Below are 21,637 nucleotides of genomic sequence, written 5' to 3'. Positions count from 1 at the left end.
AAGACTGATCACATTCTAACACCGTTTTGGATCCTCTCTGGTTGCAGTAGATAAAGCATACTATGCAGTATTAATGGCATTCTTTGACTCTCAGTAATAATAATAATAAAAATAATTAAAAAATCGATATTTAGATTTTTATCACTAACTTCATACACATGCCACAGAAAGGATCATATGCAGAATAAATAAGGAAGAATCTGTGTACAGACTGTTTTGGGGTCGGGGCACAGCTGGTTACAAATCCTGTTTACAGCAATGACACGTGTGTCTCAGCAACAACGTATGCAATTTCTATATGGTCAGCACAGTAGAGTGGTAGAGTAGGAGGAGGAAGTTCAATTGCTAGAGATTCATCTCTAAAGGGCTGTGAAACACCTACTCCATTTGCCACTACAGAAGACATTACTCAGCTGCTCACACACTTATTGCCTAGGCTTAGGCCATCCATTTATAAACATATCCAAAGAGACTAAAAGTTAGGATTTTTTAAAAAGAGATCTCCTGGGGGATCCCCAGACTATACAGGCTGACTTATAAGAAGTCTTAATACAAAAATAGTGAAGAAAACAATGACTATGAAAGGGTTAAAGGATGATTTTCATATGTGTACGTTCTAAATAATTAGTTTCCCTCAAGCTGAGTCAAAACACAGAATCAAGATATGGAAGTCTTTGTATGAAATCAAAGAGCAGTAACAAATAACAACACTGCCTGGTCCAATTAACTTCACAAACATCATATGAGGAGATTACACATTTCGTTGACAAGGTAATGATGTTGATAATGATATGTTTAGATTTATGTAACTGACGACTGAATGTTGCATAATATTGCAATTAAAGTATCCAAGCATTATAAGAACACAATGTATATTAAATGGATTAAAGATTGACTAGCAGCCAAACCACTAAACCTTCCTGAAACAGAAGTAGGTGATGCTCTTGCCCACCTAATACACTTCTACGAGGCACATCGCAGATCATTCTTGGCCCTATATTGTTCTGCATTCTTTAAGTAACCCAAAGTAAAGCAACCCAAAACTAATCACACCTGCAGGAAAAGATGAGAGTTATGAGTAGGTAAAAGGATAATTCAAATCACAACTGAGCCAGAGGGGTAGAGCAGATAAGAGCAAATAATTTATGTTTTCATATGGCTAAACACAAAGTTGTATGTTTAGGACGGTAAGAGCTAACAGAACCATATCATGTCATCCATAGGACCTAAAGAAACTCAAGAATTAAGTTCCTGAATTGGTAAAGGTGGTATGTAATCTCTTGCTTACATACCTCAGGAACTAGGAGGTGGCAAATGTGATGCCATTTTTTAATGGTCAGGGAGGAAGCTAATAGGTTGCTAACCTTATATCCATACTGAATAAATTAGTAGAAGCCGTAACAGTTAATATAATTACCGGATGAGTCTTCTTCAGAAGTGTCAATATTTCTTTTGAGAACAAAAAATACAAACCCATTAGATTCTTTGAAGAAACCAACAAGCAAAAACATTGAGATGCTCTCATGTATACCATCTTCCCAGCTTTCTGAAAGGCTTTAAAAAAGTCCCTGCCAAAACCTTTAGAGAAACTTAAACAGAGAAAGCAAAACGGGGAAATTTCTTGCATGGATAAGTAACTGGGTACAACAGAGAAAGCAGGAGGAGTGAGGAGTTGTTACACTGAAGAACTTCGTTAAGCCACTGCATATACCCATGATTATGTTCTAACTTGGGAAAAAAAAAAAAAAAAAGAAAAAAGTCTAGCAGAACTGCTGTGTGCCAGGACAACAGTCCAGAAAACAAATTCAGCATCTAGGACAAACTTCAGTAACCTAATTTCAGGCTTACATGGAGTTATATAACTGCCCTAGTTCATAGAATGATAGAACCACAGAATGGTTTGGGTTGGAAGGAACCTTAAAGATCATCTAGTTCCAACTCCCCATGCCGTGGGCAGGGAAACCCTCCACTAGACCAGGTTGCTCAAAGCCTCGTCCAACCAGGCCTTGAACTTCTCTGGGCAACCTGTTTCAGTGCTCACCACCCTCATACTGAAGAATTTCTTCCTTGTATCTAATCTAAATCTACCCTCTTTCACTTTAAAGCCATTACCCCTTGACCTATCACTACATGCCCTTGTAAACAGTCCCTCTCCAGCTTTCTTGTAGGCCCCCTTCAGGTACTGGAAGGTGCTATAAGGTCTCCCCGGAGCCTTCTCTTCTCCAGGCTGAACAACCCCAACTCTCTCAGCCTGTCTTCAAAGGGGAGGTGCTCCAGCCCTCTGATCATCTTTGTGGCCTCCTGTGGACTTGCTCCAACAGGTCCATGTCCTTGTTATGTTGGGGGCCCCAGAACTGAACGCAGTACTCCAGGTGGGGGTCTCACGAGAGCAGAGTAGAGGGGGAGAATCACCTCTCTCAACCTGCTGGTCACGCTTCTTTTGATGCGGCCCAGGGTACGGTTGGTCTTCTGGGCTGCAAGCGCACATTGCCATCTCATGTTGAGCTTCTCATCAACCAACATCCCCAAGTCCTTCTCCTCAGGCCTGCTCTCAATCCATTCTCTGCCCAGCCTGTATTTGTGCTTGGGATTGCTAAGATTGATAGTTCAACTTAGTCATTCAAAATACTTTCTCTCAAACAAAATACTTTCTCCCAGTGAGTCTAGTTAATACTGATGGAGTGAAAGGACAGAATTATAATTATCACATTTTATCCTGAATGTGTACAACTTGTAGAATCTTAAATTACCTGATCAGCTCTTCTATAACCTAGTAAGCTCCAGTGTATACCAGCTACTCCGTAAATAGGTCATGCAGGAGTAGAAAAACAGGTCTCTCTCTTGTATTATTGTACTAAATCAATGACCTTGCTTAGAATTACTGATTCAGTTTAAAAAGCAATAGTTTTTTTAATACAGAAAATAAAAAGGAAAAGTAAACTTAAGATACTAAGATTTTAATTTCTAATATATAAATATATGTATATATACACACATACACACTCTGTTTTCTAGCATTTAAATTTAAGGCATCTAATATAAAAATTAAAATTAACCTCTCTTTCCTCATAAGCTGCTTTGGATGTACATTTTCTAACAAGATTCAGATGTCTGCCAAAACCCTGGTGATTTTGCTATTTAAAAATGGAAAGTCTCTAAACAGATACAATATAGATTTTAACAATTATAACTTCTTTAATCAAAAGGTTGATTGAAACAGAGGTAAAAGCAGCATGAACAACTGGCATTTAAGTCTTTTCTGACACAAACGAGAATGTATTTTTAGGACTGTTTTTTGGTTCAATCTAGGGAAGAAAGGCTTTTGGATTTTCAGCTTTCATACTGAGTGTTAAATCCCATGGATTCAACACTGCCAATATAGTTAGTCACATGGGTATACTTTCTGGTTAACTTATGTTTTAGCATGAATATTAACAAAAATTAATCAGTAAGGCTGGTGGTTTTCACACAATATTTTGCATGACTAGGTAGAGCAGATATCAAAGCAGCATATTCCAATCTATTTGAATGACAAGTGGTTACAATTTTTTCCTTGTAGGTGATCACTTGATCCCTTAATACACAATGGAAAACCCTTGTGTTTGCCCTCAGACACGATCCTCAACACGTGGAAGACACCCTTTCATGTATTCTGGACAACAAAATGCTATGCCTCAAATGCTCTCAGCCATGACCATTCTCCCCCACTCCCCACAAGCACTTTTTTAAGGTTTACGGATATCTCCTAGGCTATAATTATTGCTTGTAATATATCAGATATGTTAACACGCACTCGCTGAGGAAGCTGAAGTGCACTTCGATTGCAATGGAAGACTTCTGGAGGATAGAGAAATCAAAGCATGCAGTCCTCCTCCAGCTCCTCTCATTCCCACAAAAAGAGCTGCTGCCTTTCAGGAATCCTGCTCACTTGCTTAACAAACTGGGCTGTAGGCAGTAAAATACTATATTCCTCTCTGAAATGGTTTAACATAAAAGTATGTACTATACAGTATTTATTAGTGCCCAGTAACGAGACTGACGCACAAGAATGCAAGAGGACAAATACCCACAGCTATCAGACAAAGGCTACTTTAACCCAGTGTGTTTTATCTGACCAAGAATTGAGAAAAGTATAGAAATAAAGAAATTATAGAATGTTCCTTCCCCAAAACATGTCCATCTGCCTACCTAGGCTACTTAATGTGAGCTTACACTGGCTAAAAATTACGTTTACACCAATGACCTTAATGGCAGGGGATGAACTTTCGCTATATACAAGATATGGGCATATGACATATTTTGACCATCACATAATTTTTTCTGCTTTATTTTATATTCCTTTCCTACTGATTTCTGAAATTCTAATCCCTTTTTTGAATAACAGTGATCATTGAACTAATGGTTATGCAGAAGTATTCAAAACAACTCTTTCCTGGCTAAGGCAGCTTTCTCCTTCATTCAACTTTGAACTTACTGGTATGGAATTTAATTCACCAACTTTTTAGATCTTGCTTGCAGCCTACTTCTTTAGGAATTTTTGTAATTCTTTATGACCATCTTTTACTTTTATCACCAAAAATAATTTTTTACTGCTGTAAAAATTATCGCTTTTCCAAACCATTTACAAATAGGTTAAACAATTTTGATGCTTACATGATTTCACTGCTAACCTCCCTACCATCTGAGTACAGGCCAGGAACTGGTTGATGAACAGAATAATCAACCCCTCCTATTCCATGATAGCTTAGTTTCCAGAAGATACTCTAGGGGAAGGAACACCGTCAAAAACTTTTTTTGGAAGTTCAAGTATATTGTATCGGATGACCCTTAAAAATACATTTAGTTGATTCATGAAAGAAGCCTAAGGGACATAGAAACCACAGTTTCCCTCTACAAAAGCTGCAATATTTCTCTTCCTAATGATATCACATTATTGATGTATCTACTAATTCTATTGCTTTCTTGCTTTCAGGCAACTTGCCTCGAATGAATCATAAGCTTTCTCTCATGCAGCCACCCAAGTGGAAACCCAAGTTTCTTCAAAACCCAAGTCAGTGTCTGACACGTCCTACTGCTGCGACACCCAGGCTGATCTAAGCGGCTGGGAGTTCTTGAAGAGCTACCATCTGCTCCTGCTTAGTAGCAATTGGCTACTATTCATTTATCTGCTTGTACTTATTTTGCTGATACTCTTAATTTGAGAGAGTATCTGGCTATACAGCAAACACAGCTACACAGTAACACTCAAAAGACCCCTAAAAAGGAAGATTTATTAGCAAATTATGGGGTATGTACCCTACCAATTATGGGAACAGGTATTATTAAAGAGGCTACAGAGGCAAGAGAGTTCAAGAACATCTGAAGTGTCAGAAAATAAATTAATCTGTGGTTTAGTAACTGCTTATTTTATAAAACTTTCTGGACAGAAGCGATAGCTTGTTAGTATTAGAGGTGTCTGACCTGGTAACTGCAGATTGTTCTGTTATCTGACATCATAGGTAGGTTAAACGTGACATTTACTATTTGACTTCCTTAGCTGGGATGTCCCCATGCTAAGTACTGTAGAAATATACAGGGAGAGGGGGGAAACCCACCACACTACAGGGAGATATACAGCAACAGCCTGGATACCGATATGTAATTTCCATGAAAATATGGATAGCAAAACATTCCTGAATCCTAGTGGCCATAATAATTTCCTAAGCTAACTGCATTTCCATGCCAATATTAAAAATACAAGCAGCAACTGGATAGATAGCTGGACTGTTGCATCTAAAAGCAGTTTTTCAACTACAGTAGCGATTCAGTATTCTAAACAATTGTGATTATATTGCACTAAACTTTGTCATCAGTGCATTATTAGAATATCAAAAACAATGTTAAAATATTATCCCCTCTCTAAAACATAAATAGTATCTTCAAACACATTTGGTACATAGTAGCTCCTGCAAGCATTCCAAGACCATACGAACGGATTGCCAGTTTACACTTGGCACGCTTACTGTAAAAGTTTTGCCAAATCAGTCTTCTGTATCAGCTTAAGGAACAACCAACCAATTATTCACATACATAAATATTTTGACAGTTAGTGAAAAACAGCATACAACTATTTTAAATCCAGAAACCTAAATGCAAAATTACTGCACACATGCACACATCCCTAAACAAATAGAATAACAGTGGAACAAAGCCAACAAAAGTCATCAGTAGCCAGAATTGGTATGTGCTCTACTACTCTACCGACAGCAGGGAGGGACATCAGGAGTGCATACATTAGTAACAAAAACCCACAAAAGGCAGGCAGTATACAATGGTGTTATATATACCATACCACAGAACACACATGAAGTTTCTCTTGACTGTAGATTTAAGTTGGCAACCCTGTATCACATATTTGATATTTTATTTGGTTTCCATAAGATGTAGTATTATGGCATGTTTTCCAGAAAACTGAGATCATTTAACTTCGGTGGAAAGAATATTTTTGGCTGGTATGCCTGAACCTGTGGCACAAGGGCTATGGGAGGCTTTCACACAGCGCTGCACAGGAACACTGGGTCACCCCTAAACACAGCAGATAGGCTATCTCAAATGAACACAGCTAAGCCCTTCCAGGTGCCACACAATCTGCTCAATCCCCTTGTCCCTTTCACATGGCTGACACCCCAAAATCCTTTGCCTAATCACTCTTAATTCTCCGCTCTCACTGTGAGCACAAAACCCCACAGGATCATTAAAAACAGAAAGCACCTGCAATTAAAGGTCTGAACAATCTAAACCAGGTCTCAATTAGCATTTAGACTCAAAATATTTGGCAACAAGATCAGAAGAATCAATATGGCACAAGAAACTCTTTTAATTGGAGGGCTGAGATTTTTGGTCTTTCAGGTTCTCCCTGGCAGCCTTACCATCTCAGAACAAAACAAACATCCTTCCACCTTCACGCTAGAAGTGTGTTCCCGTTGGGTTTTTCTGGAATAAAGAACAAGCTGGGCCACCTCTGCACAGCTTTCTTTTGAGAATCCCAAGACAGAGTATTTGCTTTGACTATCTATTCTCTGCTGTTTAAGCCAGATTCAGTGCCCAAACAATACATAGTGTCCCACAGTTCAAACCAGCAGTTCCACAGATGCATTAGTCCGCCTGTCATAAACAGTCTAACTAAACGTCATTTGCTGTCTTAATTTTTTTGTTGCTGGCTGGGGAAGAAGTCTTGCCACATCTCAGATCAGGATTTTAACCTGAGACATACTACTGGTGATGAGTGTCTTAAAAAAAAAAAAAAGATAAATTTCATAGTCCTTATTTGAACAATTTTTCAACTTTGCATTCAGTGTCTCCTGGAAAAAAAGTCACAGCTGGCTGGAAACACTGTGTTTCCCCCCCAGAAACATGTCTGATTTAAAATTTCAAAATCATGGAAGGCCTTTTCAGGTTCTTTGGAATTTTAGGGTATCCTGGGAGCATTTTCCCCACTGTCAGGCATTTCATCCCATGAATACTTCAAGGCAACCTAAGACAGATAATAAATGACAGATGATTTTAGTGGCAGTTGTTCCGGGTTCATCTTCTAAACCCTGTCTCCCAAGGTGTTTGGTATCAGAGATTACCTGAGTGAAAAAGAGACAATCCTCCTAATGGGAGTCTTTGTGTTTTCTTTTGTCTTTCTAGGGAGAATAATTGCTCTGACTATAACTTCACATTGCCAGCTTTGAAGTGGGAAATAGACACTCCCACATTTGACAATATTATGACTTTTTAAAAGTCATTAAGAATTGCCTATCTCCCAGGAAAAAAAAAAAAAAGCACTTGCACTTCAATAATTTCCTGTTACTTATCCTCAGAAAACTGGACAAATATCATTTCAATAAACATGATTACTTTGCCCTGACCTTGTTTCCGAACAGTACGGTTTAATTTTCAAAAATGCTTAAAAGCTATTGAATTATTTTGCATAAGGACAACTTGATTTGTTACCATGTCACACAAAAAATCCCTGCTCGTAGCTAGCAGAAAATCCAATCCCATCTGCCCAGTTCTCGTTGCTGTAGTAATAAAGCCACACAGGCATTAAAGGCTTTTCTGCAGTGGATGTGCCTGTCGCAAGGTTCATATTTGGGATTTCTTTTTCTTTTTTATTTTCTTTTGATTGTGCCAACTTCTTTAAGTTTTTAAGAGCATATAAATACAATATAACTTTTTTCCCAAACATTGTTACTTCATCTATTTAAAAATATCTAAGCCTTTTAGTTGACTTTTTTAGTCTATTATGCAAAACTAAACTGCATAGGAGGTTTCTTGGAATCATCGAATGAGTACAAGGAAAGGAAAGCTACACATCAGGGAATTCCTGAGCTTTCTTCCGTAAGGGAAAAGAGAACACCCATAAAGAACACACAAATACTTCCTGAGCTAGCTCGTATTAAGTTATTACTAATCTCTGAATAAGATTCTTCTCAAGAAATAATTAGTTTCATCAGAAACTTCCAGATCATTTGGTTATTCATAGCAAAATAATGATTTGCCTGTTTTTATATTTTATCCCTCAATAAGAAAATAATCAATAGAACTGTGGTTTAAAGTTCAATATCTTACTTATTTAAGGAAATAGGTTTGCCTCGTATTTGTCTTAAATCCTTCTGCTATTAAGAACTGTACATTAACCTCAGACAGATTAGCAGTGGTATATTTGGCTATAGAATATTTATAGTAGGAACTTGGATGCACAGTACATACATGCAAAACCTTTGAATCACTGCTAAAACAATTGTTGTTTTTATCCACTCATTTTCATATAAGACTAACATTTTAGGTAAATTTTTACAGGCTTAATTTCTGCTTAAGGGGAATTTCCCAGAGGCTGGAGTAATATCCCTTTATCCTATCCTACTGTTTAATAATAGCACTTCCTACAATTTCAGAACACATCTAAACACTGCAATAAATCAAAACTTCTAAAAGTTTAAACTTGCTATAGAAACAATCTTCACCAAGAATGCCCAGGTCAACGTAGTCTGTAAAACACCAAGCTTGGATTAAGACTATCCCAATCTGTATGCTATATCTTGAGAACACATAATGCGTCTGGGGATACATTAATCCAGCCACAGCACAATCGCACTAAGCTAATGCAGGAGGCAGCAGGCTTGTCCCAGAACCGCCTGCGCTTTGAGCAAGCGCCGTGCATCTGTGGGGTCTCACTGTGAAACAGAGCAAGACGCTAAACAGGGTTAAATCCAAATTTGGCAGAAAAGCATGATTTTAAACCTCATGGTTTTCCCAATCTTATGCTGAACTGAAGTGCTCATGAAAATACAGTGGCAGAAAAAGACACGGGACTGGTGTTGTACAGCCCTGCACTTGCAAACACAGGCAGTTCTTTCAGTCGATGGAATTTTGCCCGCACAGCTACTCATACCTACACAGCATCAGAGTCAGGAATACAGCCAAGACATACCCACCTATATAAACATGCCTTAGTAGGTGTGCAGAAATTCAAAACATTGCCTACAAATCTCTAAGTTTCTTAAATTTTGCTGTACTTTTGCATTTTTAATTAATATTTTCTTCTAAGAACAAGCACTCTACAATATGAAAAAAAAAAATTCAGTGTCGTAGTTACTGTTGAAGTAAACCATGCCTCCCCATAGGACTGGCTATGGCCAACGTGGCATAATCAGTTTTTGGCAAAGCTTAATTTTTGAAAGATCCTGATGTGAAAAATTTTATGTGCAATAGTGTTGTGAATACTATATCATAAGGAAAATCTAAATGTGTGAAATTAGAATGCTACATGAATGTGATATTTATTCCAATTTTAAGTTTAACGTAAAAACTTCAAATCAAACTAGTAAGAAAACATTCAAGCTTTCAAGAGAATATCCGAACAAGCATACAAAACGCATAGGGATGAAGAATTCAAGACTGCCTTTTATGAATATGTAACCAGCTTTGTGGGGAAGAGAATTGCAGTGGATGTTGTTTATTTTGACTTTAGCAAGGCTTCTGACACAATCTCGTAGCTAAACTTGCGAGATATGGTTTGAATAAGCGCGCAATAAGGACGGGTAGAAAACTGGCTGGACCACCATGATTAAAGTGTTTTGAGGACCGGTATGAAGTCCTACCAGTGGCTAGCTGCTAGAAGTGTTTCTCAGAGGTTTTTAGTGTTTTAATATTTTTATTACTGACCTTGACTACAGCACAGAGTGCACATTCATTAAGTCTGCAGATGATAGCAGGTGAGGGGAAGCAGATGACATGCTTGAGGGCAGGGCTGCTGTCCAGAGCGTCCTCAACAGGATGACAGAAACCTCACGACAGGAAAATGAGACAGCAGTGTGCCCTTGTGGCAACAAAGACGATCGCACCCAGGCTCCATTAGCAAGAGAGTAGCCAGCAGGGCAAGGGAAGCGATTATTCTCCTTGTTCATCCTCTGTAAGACCACATCTGGAGTGCTTAGTCTAGTTTTGGGCCCCGAGTACAAGAAATATCTTGGTCTGGATCAAGTCCAGCAGAGGCAGCCAAAACGGTCACAGGGCTAGAGCACAAGGATGTACAAGGCAAGGCCAAGGGAACTCTGTTCATTCTTAAGAAGAGGGGGATCTTATTACCATCTTTATCTAATGTAAGAGCAGAGGGAAGACAGAGCCAGGCTTCCTGGAGGTACACTGAGGCCAGAGTTAATGGGCACAACATGTAACAAGGGAAATTTCGATTAGATATTTGGAGAAATTTTTTCACCATGAGGGTGATCAAATGCTAACCAATGGCCCAGAAAAGGTGATTCCAACCCTGAAGATGCTGAAGGCTTGACTTGTCAAGGCCCCGAGTCACCTGGTCTACATGGGCCTTGGATTGGACCAGACCACTCCACAGATCCAAATTGAACTGATCTATGGTAGCAGTGATGGCCCTCAAAGCAGGTGACATTCACTAACAAATGGTTTAGAACAGACATGTTTTTAAAAAAATATTTTATGCTGAAAGGTTCTTTGGTCTGATTTACTATATAATTACACCCATTTTTCTCTGTATGCGTTTTCTGATTCACCAGACTTGGGGCTATAGGAAGACTGAGTAAGGACAAAACTGGTAGTAATAGGAAACGAAAACCACCTCCCCCACACTCACATATGCTCCCATAGCAATATGGAATATTTGTTCTCTTCCAAATTGCAGGGCAACAAGTTTTTGCTGGTGTAGTCTACATGATGAGTAAGGACTGCCACAGCACAGTGACTGCTCCAAGGCGATTCCACTGTAAAGATAACGTACATCATTCACTTCCCTTCCCTTTGATGAATGTCAGTGGGAACACAGCCTGTCTTGGGAAGAGTATCAGTGCCTTTCAGAGAAGTCAAGGATGACTTAAGAAAATATTAATAAAACTCACATACAAGAAATTACTGTCAATGCTGACAAAATAGATTAAGACACATTGCATCTTTGCTTTTTATGAAGCAATTATGGTGAACCTTTGATGTCCTTGAACCTTGACAATTTGGTATGGATATAAGAAAGAGGCCAACAATCACTGAAGTTTAAAAACTGGGTGTCAGTGCCAATTACAGCTTCTGCCTTGTCAACCTTGTCAGACGTGGTCAGAGTTAGGGCTAGTGCTTTGTTTTTCCCTAGAAGAATTCAACAGGGTGGAGTGGTGTGTCATGTTGTAACCTCTCAGTTACAGTGGAGTCATTAGAAGGTGTTTTCAGCGTGCCAGTGACATCCAATTATAATTTCTCCTCTAACTGATCAGAAAGTTCAGCATCTCCATCTATGACTAGTTAAGACAGACCAGAGAAAGCTGGCTGGAAATCAATCCAGATAATGCCTGAAACTTTGAGCTGGGAGACAGCTGAATGAGATAACAGGCAGTCCCAGTCTTTCGAGTGCGAGAGCATTACCTACAATGCATGACGATTAAGCTGACATTTAGCTGTTAAATTAGAAATAGTGAAAGCCAACTGTTTATCACTTGTTATCAACTAATAGCTGTATGCTGGCCTTTCCAATCCAGATCTTCCAGCATTTTCCAAGACTCTGTTTGCAGCCTCTCTGCAGCACCGCAGTGTGCTGTACACAGGACTGCTCTGAAGTACTTGGGGAGAGAGCTCGTGTGCTACAATGGCATATGGCAGTGTGATTTCTGAGCAGAGCACAACACAGAGAATGCAGAACCACACACCCTCCCTATGCTGGATGGCCATCATCAGAGCTAAGCAAAATGTACCATGATGACCATGATGTAAAAAGCCATAGTTTTGGGTCCTGCCTGCTGAAGGGACATCCTCCCTGTTCCCTACACAGTAGAGAGCAGAGGTAGGTGAGTTGGGCCGACTCATTCCCGTGAGGGACAGTAGGCAGACCTATCTCTGTAGAAGTTCTGTAAAACTCTGCTTTGGCACAGTTCGGGAGAGAAGACTGAAGACTCCGTTGGTGACTCAATAATTCGCTCTGTAAAGTATTTTAAGGGTGCCAGATGTCAGTTTGAAGGCGCTTGGGAACCTGAAGAGACTTCTGGTATCAATATACTTTCACAAAAGGAACTTAAGTCACAAATACTTCAAGTGCCTGATTTGGTGGTGGGGAGAGAAGTCCTCAATTAGAAGAGCAATTCTAAATTTTTTAACCTTTTCTTTGCCTCTTGACTTCCTTCAGCTCTTTATACCTGAACTCTCCCCAAAGTTCTCTCTCTCTGGCAGTATGTTCTTGACCCTAGCTTGAGAACATAGACTCTCAAAGAAGTCAAGAATGCCATTGTTCTGTGATGAAGTGGAGAAGCTTATCTTAGCTCTGAAAGTCTATTTACAACCTTCCATTAATACACTTGCCTAGTGAGGAGTACAACTACAATGTCTCTATTCTTTTCCTTGAGTAGTCTAGTTATTCAGGAGACTCTGGCAGCTTAGCAACAGATTCTGATGACCTAGAAAACTTCAACACAATAAAAAGCAGCATGTGTGGAACATAAAAGAGCTAAACTGGAGGAAAACATAGTGTGGTGAACAACTGAAGTCTTCAGGTACTGTCAACAGATCCACCTCTACACACATTTTCTTGATGTGCCTTTCATTATAAAGGCATATCTGCTATCCATAACTGTTAGTAAACAAAATTCTCATCTCCCAAATGGTTTTCATCCATGTTTGTTTGACTGCTCTCCTCTTATCCTTTAATTCTTAGGAGGTTTTTAATTAAAGCTTTCAACAAAATAATACAAACCAAAAAGCCTCAAAACATGCAATACATTCCTGCTCATTTTTATGAGATGCATTTAATGTACGTACATGACACAAAATTATTTCCAATTCCTATTACACTCTGGAATAGTTCTACTATCACTCTTGGTGACATTGCTCCTTAACATATTTAGTTCTTGTATTTAATGTCTTTTTGTAAAAAATCGATACTTGGATCCATTAAAACAAGAATGATTTATGGGTGGGTTTTTTTTCTGTTTAGAGAAACACTAACTGTTTTTGAACAACTTCTGAGGAAAAGATTAAGAATTACAGAATACCAGTGGGAGACATTTTGAAAAAAAATTAAATACACATTATCCATTTCACAATGCCTAACTTAGCTCCATGCAAACACTTCCTCACTTTTTGTTTCAGCTGACCAGACAGAACTAGAACACTCATTTTTTTTTAAATATTCTAACTGTGCATTAAATACTTGTGCATGTTTACAGCCAGCCAAACATAAACTGCTTACCTGTTCATGTCTCATCAGTTCTATCATTTCCATAACACTGATAAAATGGTAGCAACGATCTGAGTGATCAACCATGGAGGTAGGAAAAGGACGATTCTGCCAAATTCTCCATTCAGATAAGGAAAGTTCATGAGTTGCCTTCTCTTCATGCTTCTGCAGTTTGAAATTAAGATTGGCAAGGAGATTTTAATTAAGAAATTGTTTAGCAAAACCAATGTCTACTTTTCCGTCAGGGACAATAAATACTCTGAATGTAGAAAAGTGTCTAAACATTATCACAAAGGTTTAAGTCTGGTCTAAAATAAAAACAATTCCATACTTTGTGTTGTTACGACTTTTCAAGGAAGACAGCTTGTTTTAAGTGCTGAAATGACACAAAAGCTCCTAATTTTTCCTCTGAATCAAAAAAGAGCTTGTAAAACTTGAGGTTTTCTTTCAGTAACACTTTTATAGTTATATAAACAAGGAAATGAAAAAGTGTGGATACAATACCTACATGAATAGAGCATCCTGCATGGAATTCTTAGAAACAGGAACAGAACTTATTGGATACTAAAAAACTTTAAAATGTATTTTTAATCTACAGACCTAACCTCAAAGACCTATTTCAAATATCTAATTCCTAAATTCTTAACCTCAAAAACCTACATATAATTCTCAAAATTGCATTTTCAATATAGATCTCCTTCAAATTCGTAGTTGCCTTTGTTACTTCGGGCACCCTTTAGGCCTCATGTCAAAGGAAACATTACGTTCAGGTTAAACTCACTGATATTTCTTCAAGGTTTTCTAAGGTTTCAAACTGAATTTGAGGCAGTATTGGTTCCTTCACTCCATCACTTTCCTTAATCCTGTAAAGTCTGTCCCATATTTCAAATTCCTCAGGCGATAGAGACCAATTCTCATGACAGTGTATTTGCTTTTGGCCTATGGGGGGAGAAACAATAACAGGAAAATGTTACCTACTTTAAGCAAAAGAATAAAAAGAACTTTGTGTGATACCAGTCAAAAGAAAAAATACTTTCTCTGTGCCACAAGCAAAACCAGATATAGAGAATCTGATGTCAGAAACAAGTATCAAAACAGTGTTGTACGTGTTATAATTACGGATAAATCTATCTATTAAACGATTGTTTTGGGGGAAGGCATCATATGAACAAAGATATAGATAGACAGACAGATATAAATGGAGAGATATACATATATCAAATACCTAGAGGCCCTGAAGACAGTATAGCAAACAGGGAAAGTATATGGCTTGAATTTCTAAATGTGTGTCTCAGAGACCTTGGGGAACAAACAGCAAATAAGTTGTTTTTTTTTTTTTTTTATCTTTTTCTTTTTTTTTTTTTAAGTTACTCTTTAAATACTGGAAAGCAACATTAATTTGTTATGACAAAAATACTTGTTAGTCATTTTGAATCAATCTCCTCTATTAAGGACATACAGATGAAAAGAGGACAGAAACAAAAGTACTATGAAAATTCCCCAGGAGCAGGGGAACAAAAAAGTGGTTTGTGAGTGTTATTTAGACTCATAACTGCAAGTGGGAAGTATAAGGCACCCGTGAGCACCACTGCTAGATAAAAACAAAGTAAGTGCTCATATGGCAGCTTGCTGAAGACAAGGCCCTGGTGCTGCTTGGTTTTAAGCAAGGACGCTCCAGTGACGAAGAGGAAATGGAGTAATTTTTGGCAGTCTGACAGCAAACCTTGATACCACCAAAAAAATGCAAAGTCCCTCAAAACAGCCATCAGTGCCAATAGCAAAGGAGCATCCAAAGAATCAGTGTTAAGTACGTGTTAAGAATGTGTTTGCTTTCAGCTCAGGTGTATGAAGCTTGAAGAAAAATAATTAAGTTAATTTGACAATCCCTCTGCAGACAGGATTTAGGGTGAATCTGCAGCCAACATCCTATTCTGAATTAATGCCATGCAAGAGGAATCAGCCTATGTTTCTCAATCCTCTCAAATGACAATTGCCAGAGACTGTGTCTTCACAGGATGGTGTGACAATGTTTATTACAGACTCAAAAACAGATCCCTGAGAGTTCAGAATACTAGGTTCAAGTCCTGTTCAGAAAAAGTCTTTCACTTTTCAGCTGGAAAAAACTAACCAACACTGAATTTTTTTAAGGCCATTGACAAAAAAAATCCAGAAGATCAATACTGCTACTAAAATATTTTTGACTCAAGTCTAGGAGGTGTTACACTCCTTTATAACTAACACAATTCAAGGACCCAGTAGAGGAGGAAAAAAGAGAGACCTGAAGGAAAAGAAAATTAAGGACACTTATCAGAAAAGCATATCTCACAGCCTTTCCTATTGTTTATAAGAACAGTTAAGTATCCAGCACCCACACACCAAGACAGAATGTCAGTCTTGGATTAGCGTGGAGTTCTGGACAGTGTTGCCTGGACAAGGTAGAAAGGAAAGGCCAGAAAGAGTCCTCAGTTGTAACCAAAACCTAACGCCCCTGGTCAGTCCAAAGTGACTTCTACTGCCTCACTTAATACTTCATAACCAAAAAGCAAAAAGATGGCCTACTGAGGAACCAAGAATGCATTTTCAAACAGCAAGTTGTTAGATAGCAAAAAGCAGGCACCAGCGAAAAACTGTGTAGACAAACAGATCTAGTTTGGGTTCCCTCTTGCTCTTGAAGATGATTGTCCAGACAGTGTACCGGAACTTTCCCTAACGCCTCAGGTGATGAACCACTGCCATCCAGACACATCCAGGGAAACAGCGAGAACAACAGGTGACTTCAGTTCTCTGTGTTTCACCTGCAGAGAGTAACTCCTTTGACAAAGACAAGAGGATTCTGCGATACCATCTGTCTAACATTACACAGGCATGAAGGCCTCCAGCAGCTGGCAAACTCTTTTTCAGCCATACAACCTAGTTGCTGTTACACAGGGAGGGAAACTGAACCAGGTCTCACACTGAAGGAAAATTACCTTAAAGCAAACTATTCTGCAAGTTCTCACTTCTACTTTTTAACATTTTAACCCTCTCCATTGTTGTTATACTCATCTTAGATGAGGAAAGTTGCCATAAGCTCTGACAGGACTGACGTTTCACATCAAGTGAAACCTAACTAGAATGGAAAGAAACAGGGACCCAGACAAATATGACTGCTGCCAGCATATAAGTAAAATACAATTTCAGACTTAAGGGCTAGCAAAAACAAAACAAAAAAACCCCCACCTTCTATTTTCAGTGTTCACAAACTACAAATTCAAGACTCTGTTCTTAACAGAAGGAAAGAGATGTCACGGAGAGTTCTGCACAGCAGTCTGAAATAATAGCTTGCTAAAATACAAGCAGGCTGTCCAGGGAAATAGGCATGTATTTGTATCAGGAATCATTACAGCTGAATGGAATACTATCAATTCTGCAAATTATGAAGTGCTTCATTTTTACACAAAGCCACAATTCACAGATTACTAAAACTCACTGTGTGGATGAATAAGAGTTCTCAAAACTAAAAAGAAAACTTGAGAAAACTTAAGAAAAAGATCCAAAGAAATTTCAAAAACACATTGACTAGATTAACAGAAATATATAATGAATAATAACATATACGCTAGTAGAGTTCAATTTATAGCTTAGACCACTATAGGTAATATTAGAGCAAAGGTAGAAAGTTTACATTCTGGTGGACAGACTCATTTAGGGAATGTAAAATATCACCAGACACACACATCTCATTAATGACTTACAGATAAGCTCTAGCTTTTTACAGTATTTTGTAGAAAGCTAAGCTGTATACTGTTGAGTAATTGCAAAGTACCAGGAGCTCTTCTTTAGCTCTTACAGAAAAAAATCCCCATCCTAATTGAGAATGATTAGGCTGTTTGCATGCATAGTCGAGAATTTAGTAGGGCCTATAGCGATAGGACAAGGGGAAATGGTTTTAAACTAAAGAAGGGTAGATTCAGACTAGATATAAGGAAGAAATTTTTTACGATGAGGGTGGTGAGACACTGGCACAGGTTGCCCAGAGATGTTGTAGATGCCCCATTCCTGGAAACATTCAAGGTCAGGCTGGACGGGGCTCTGAACAACCTCATCTAGTTGAAGATGTTCCTGCTCACAGCAGGGGTGGGTTGGACTAGGTGACCTTTAAAGGTCCCTTCCAACCCAAACCATCCTGTGATTCTATGATTACCATGTCCTGTTGAATTCAGTAATTGGCAACAGCATCTCCCCTTCATGCAAAGTAGCACATGCTCATTTTAAGGGTAATTATCTTTAAGAACATTTTATGAGTTACAAATGCAATGTACTACCAAAGACAAACATATCACTAACATCATTAATGTAATTTTCCATGTTTTTCTCCAGAAGCAAAATATTTTCCTTTCCCTTTAACTGGGAGGAGAGCAAGAAATAGCCTGGAGGGAGAGAAGAAGGTGGATTTAGTCTGTAGCTAGCAGGGAATTTTTCAGTTCTCAGAGAAATAACCTCTGTTTAAGGGCAAGAAAGAAGGAACTGGAAGCACCATATTGACCAGGACAGTATAGCCAGCCGTGATACCTCAAATCTAGTGTCATAAACTGTCCCTCTTCTCACTATGAAGCTAGCTGCTGGTGCAAAAGCAGCTTTCAACTGTCCAAAGGTTCTGCTGGTTTACCTAAGAAATTATGCACTGCCGACGCAGAATAATGCTTCCTTTACTAGAAATGTGTGAATGTGGGAGAGGGAAATGGGCAGGGAAGAACAACGGGAAGGCAACGAGCACAATATTGCTGCTGAGGTCACTTTTGGCTAGATTAAAATTGATATTCATGCTCCCATACACAGCACAAGAGGCTTGTTTGGCTCAGGCATGCTATAGAAGAAAATGCAATTGGTATTTTGGAGAAGCCATGTCATTGGCTGAAAAAAATAATTCAAAATAGGTGTAGCTGAAATGAGTTAAAAAACCCCCACCACCTGATTAGGAATTTTGTGTAGCTATCATCCTGAAAACATTGAAAGGTGTAAGCCAAGAAAGGCAAAGGTAAAACACTCTTTTTAAAAAAAAAAAAAAAAACAACAAAGAAAACCCAAACCAACCAAACAAAAAAACCCAAACAAACAAAAAACCAACAAACCGAACAAACACACTATGCACAAGGAAGCAGGCAGGTGACAATTTTCAGAAGCAAAAGGCCAGATGTTGTCTTAATCAGATGAAGACAGCTCTCTACTGAGAAAAGCAGGACAAGACAAAGCTGCTTCAAGGCAGATGTAAAGTGTTTTGTTCTTAACGCAGCACACAAAGCGGTGTGCCTTCCTACTACATGGGTACTGTCAGGAGAAGAAATCTGAATTTAAGGAGCTGAAGTACATGTGCATAAATACGTCCATGATTAACTGTTTTTTCAAACAAAAACATTGAAAACAACAGTCTTCTGCAGTATTTCCATAGTTTTCTGACAACCACTCGAGAAGGTAATGTGCATTATTATGCATGTTTAATTCAAATAGGAGATGAACTCGGAAAATTTATCAGCCATCCAAAGGCCTTGCCACAACTACATTAAAAGGCATGGACAACTGGAAAAGCATAAAAAACCCCACAAAGGTCTAAAGACTAAAGAAGGCATTGGTATATTTTAGAAAAAGACAGTAAAAGAAGATTGCATTGTTAAGATAAAAACAGCAATTAAAGAAATAATGTTAAATTGTAAAATCAAAAAACCACACAACTGTAGACAACCCAAAATTGATACAATCTGAAAAGGGGGGAGTAGAGTAATTGTGAAGAACCAGGAGAAGAAGAATTAACCAAATGAGATTTCACCTAGACAAATATAATGCAAAAAGAAAAACAAAATAAATTATTGATAGCTTAAAATGACATTCAGCTACCAGGAACAACAAGGTATGGGAAAAGCACATTTTAATGCATGTTAGCTATTTTTTGGCATGCCTATTGTGGTTTCATACCTCTCTCAGAGCAGGGAGATTGGCAGAGAACTTGCAAAGATAATGTTAGAGATGATTATCCAGATTTTTCAGCACTTTCACCTTTTCAATTATCTTGTGGGATAGTTATTCTCATTTTATAAAGTAAAAAAAGACGAGCATAAAAAACATGAGTTGTCTCCGAAGATACCTGTTCAGAGATTTTTTCCTCCAATGAGTCCAAGCCATTTTAAGCAAAAAACTATTCTTTCTTAAATGCTTTTTGATTTTACTGCACTTACTAATATGCTACTCAATTTTAGCAAACTCTTAAAAAAAAAACCAAAAACAAAAACACACAAACAAAAAACAAAACTGAGAGAAAAGAATCTCAAATTAGAAGAAAGAATAAGAGGACTGCTGAGTAATGGGATTTTTGCTCTTGTTGCTGTACTTTTTGAAGAAAAGCTCATACAAGTGAAGAATACACTTGGTTAGTGATGGGACAAGACAAGAATAATGTGTCCTGGTACTGACAAACAGATAAAAATTTATGAAAGAGGTTTTGAAGTGGAAGAATAGTGTAAAATTAATACAAATTGAATCAAATTAAGAAGAACAGGAAATACTTAATTTTGACTAGAAAAGAAAGAGAATGCTTGAAATTACTACGATACTTCTGCCCATCATACTTCAATTTCTGTGCACACGTATTCTTCCATGGACAAACTTGAATATCAACTGAACCTCAAGAACAAATGAAAAGTAAGAGAGCATAAATAAGAACATACACAGCTTATTCATTGCTGCTAGCTTTTTCAATTTTCTGATGTGGAAGAGGGCACTGAAATAAGGAGAGGAGATGCAAAAAATGCAAAAAAAAAGACCTTTCTCTTCTTTTTGAGATTTATCTTGAATATCATTAAAATCAGAAACAGCCACCTTCTTCATACAGTTATGAAGGGGACTTCAATACAAAGCCGGTACTCAGTAATTTGCACTCAGGTAACACTTGTTTGCAAGATGGGCAGTCAATCATGTTAAATCTTCGGCAACTGACAGACCTCCATGCACACTATTTTCTTCAATTGTGGCAGCTGCTAACCTATTTCACACAAAAGGAACCTGGTAATTACAGCTTTTGAAGTGCTATTCCCTCAGCAGGAAATATGTTCAGCATATTATCTTCTTTATGCACTTACTGCCTCTCATTTCCATTTTCTAGGACAGACTTACAAGCATTCTAAAACGATTATTTTAATTCCAGTTTTGCTCTGCTTATTTTCTTGCAAGTTGTGGCTGTTTATTTCATTCTCCATTTTCCTCACTGCCCACCATCTGGGTTGTGCACAAAACCCAGATAAGCATGCCTTACAGAAGGCTCCAGAGGCATAACGGGAAATGTAATGATCCAGAGCATCACCACAACTGTGCCACAGCTGTGTCTGCAGCACATGCATACTTACAAAGAGTTTGGGCTGAGGATGGCATGCACAGATTGATTTATCAATACTAATTCTTCTCCCATTACATTTCTACCCTGCAAAATGGGAGAAAGCATCAACTGTTTTGGAGGCCAAAGGGGAAGCCGATTTTTTTCTGCATGATTTTATAGCTTGCTTCCCCTTTCTGTGTTCAGCCTTTTGTTTGCCCTGGGTAGTGTGGAAAGAGTTCAGATGTAGATTTTGATAATAAGTATTTTTGTGATCAGAAGCATTTAAAACTCACTAACTCTAAGGTCTAGCTACCCAGATACTGAAATACAAAGTTTCCCAAGGCTTTTAGTTTCTTCTTTCAAGAAGTTGTTATTAGTCTTTACAGAAAGCACTTAACCAAAGAGATCAAGCATGACAATTTCCAAGTATTTACAAAACTTAGCTCTTTCTTCCTATCTTATAATTTTGTTCAGTTTACTGAGCATTTCAGTGCCATGGAACTGCATCAGCTAAAGATCTCTTTTTAGATTAATTTTCCTCCAAGGGTGTGTGCAATTCATAAATATCCTACCCTTGATTTCTCCTT

At 38.2% G+C, this 21,637-nt stretch overlaps 1 protein-coding gene across 1 annotated transcript in view; it reads right to left on the bottom strand.

The window, feature by feature from the left end:
- The window catches only part of FANCM (FA complementation group M), a 79,918-nt gene that overhangs the window by 18,019 nt on the left and 40,262 nt on the right, over window positions 1-21,637 (bottom strand). Inside the window, exons 12-13 of the mRNA XM_075150678.1 lie at window positions 14,490-14,647; window positions 13,721-13,873 (exon numbers count right to left, since the gene is read on the bottom strand). Of these exons, the coding sequence (XP_075006779.1) occupies window positions 13,721-13,873; window positions 14,490-14,647 (311 nt within the window). The remainder of the gene's footprint in view (window positions 1-13,720; window positions 13,874-14,489; window positions 14,648-21,637) is intronic.

Source organism: Calonectris borealis, chromosome 5, assembly GCF_964195595.1.
Source record: "Calonectris borealis chromosome 5, bCalBor7.hap1.2, whole genome shotgun sequence".
NCBI lineage: Eukaryota > Metazoa > Chordata > Aves > Procellariiformes > Procellariidae > Calonectris > Calonectris borealis.
The sequence above is the reverse complement of the archived record's forward strand: the minus strand, read 5'-3'. Positions and strand labels throughout refer to the sequence as shown.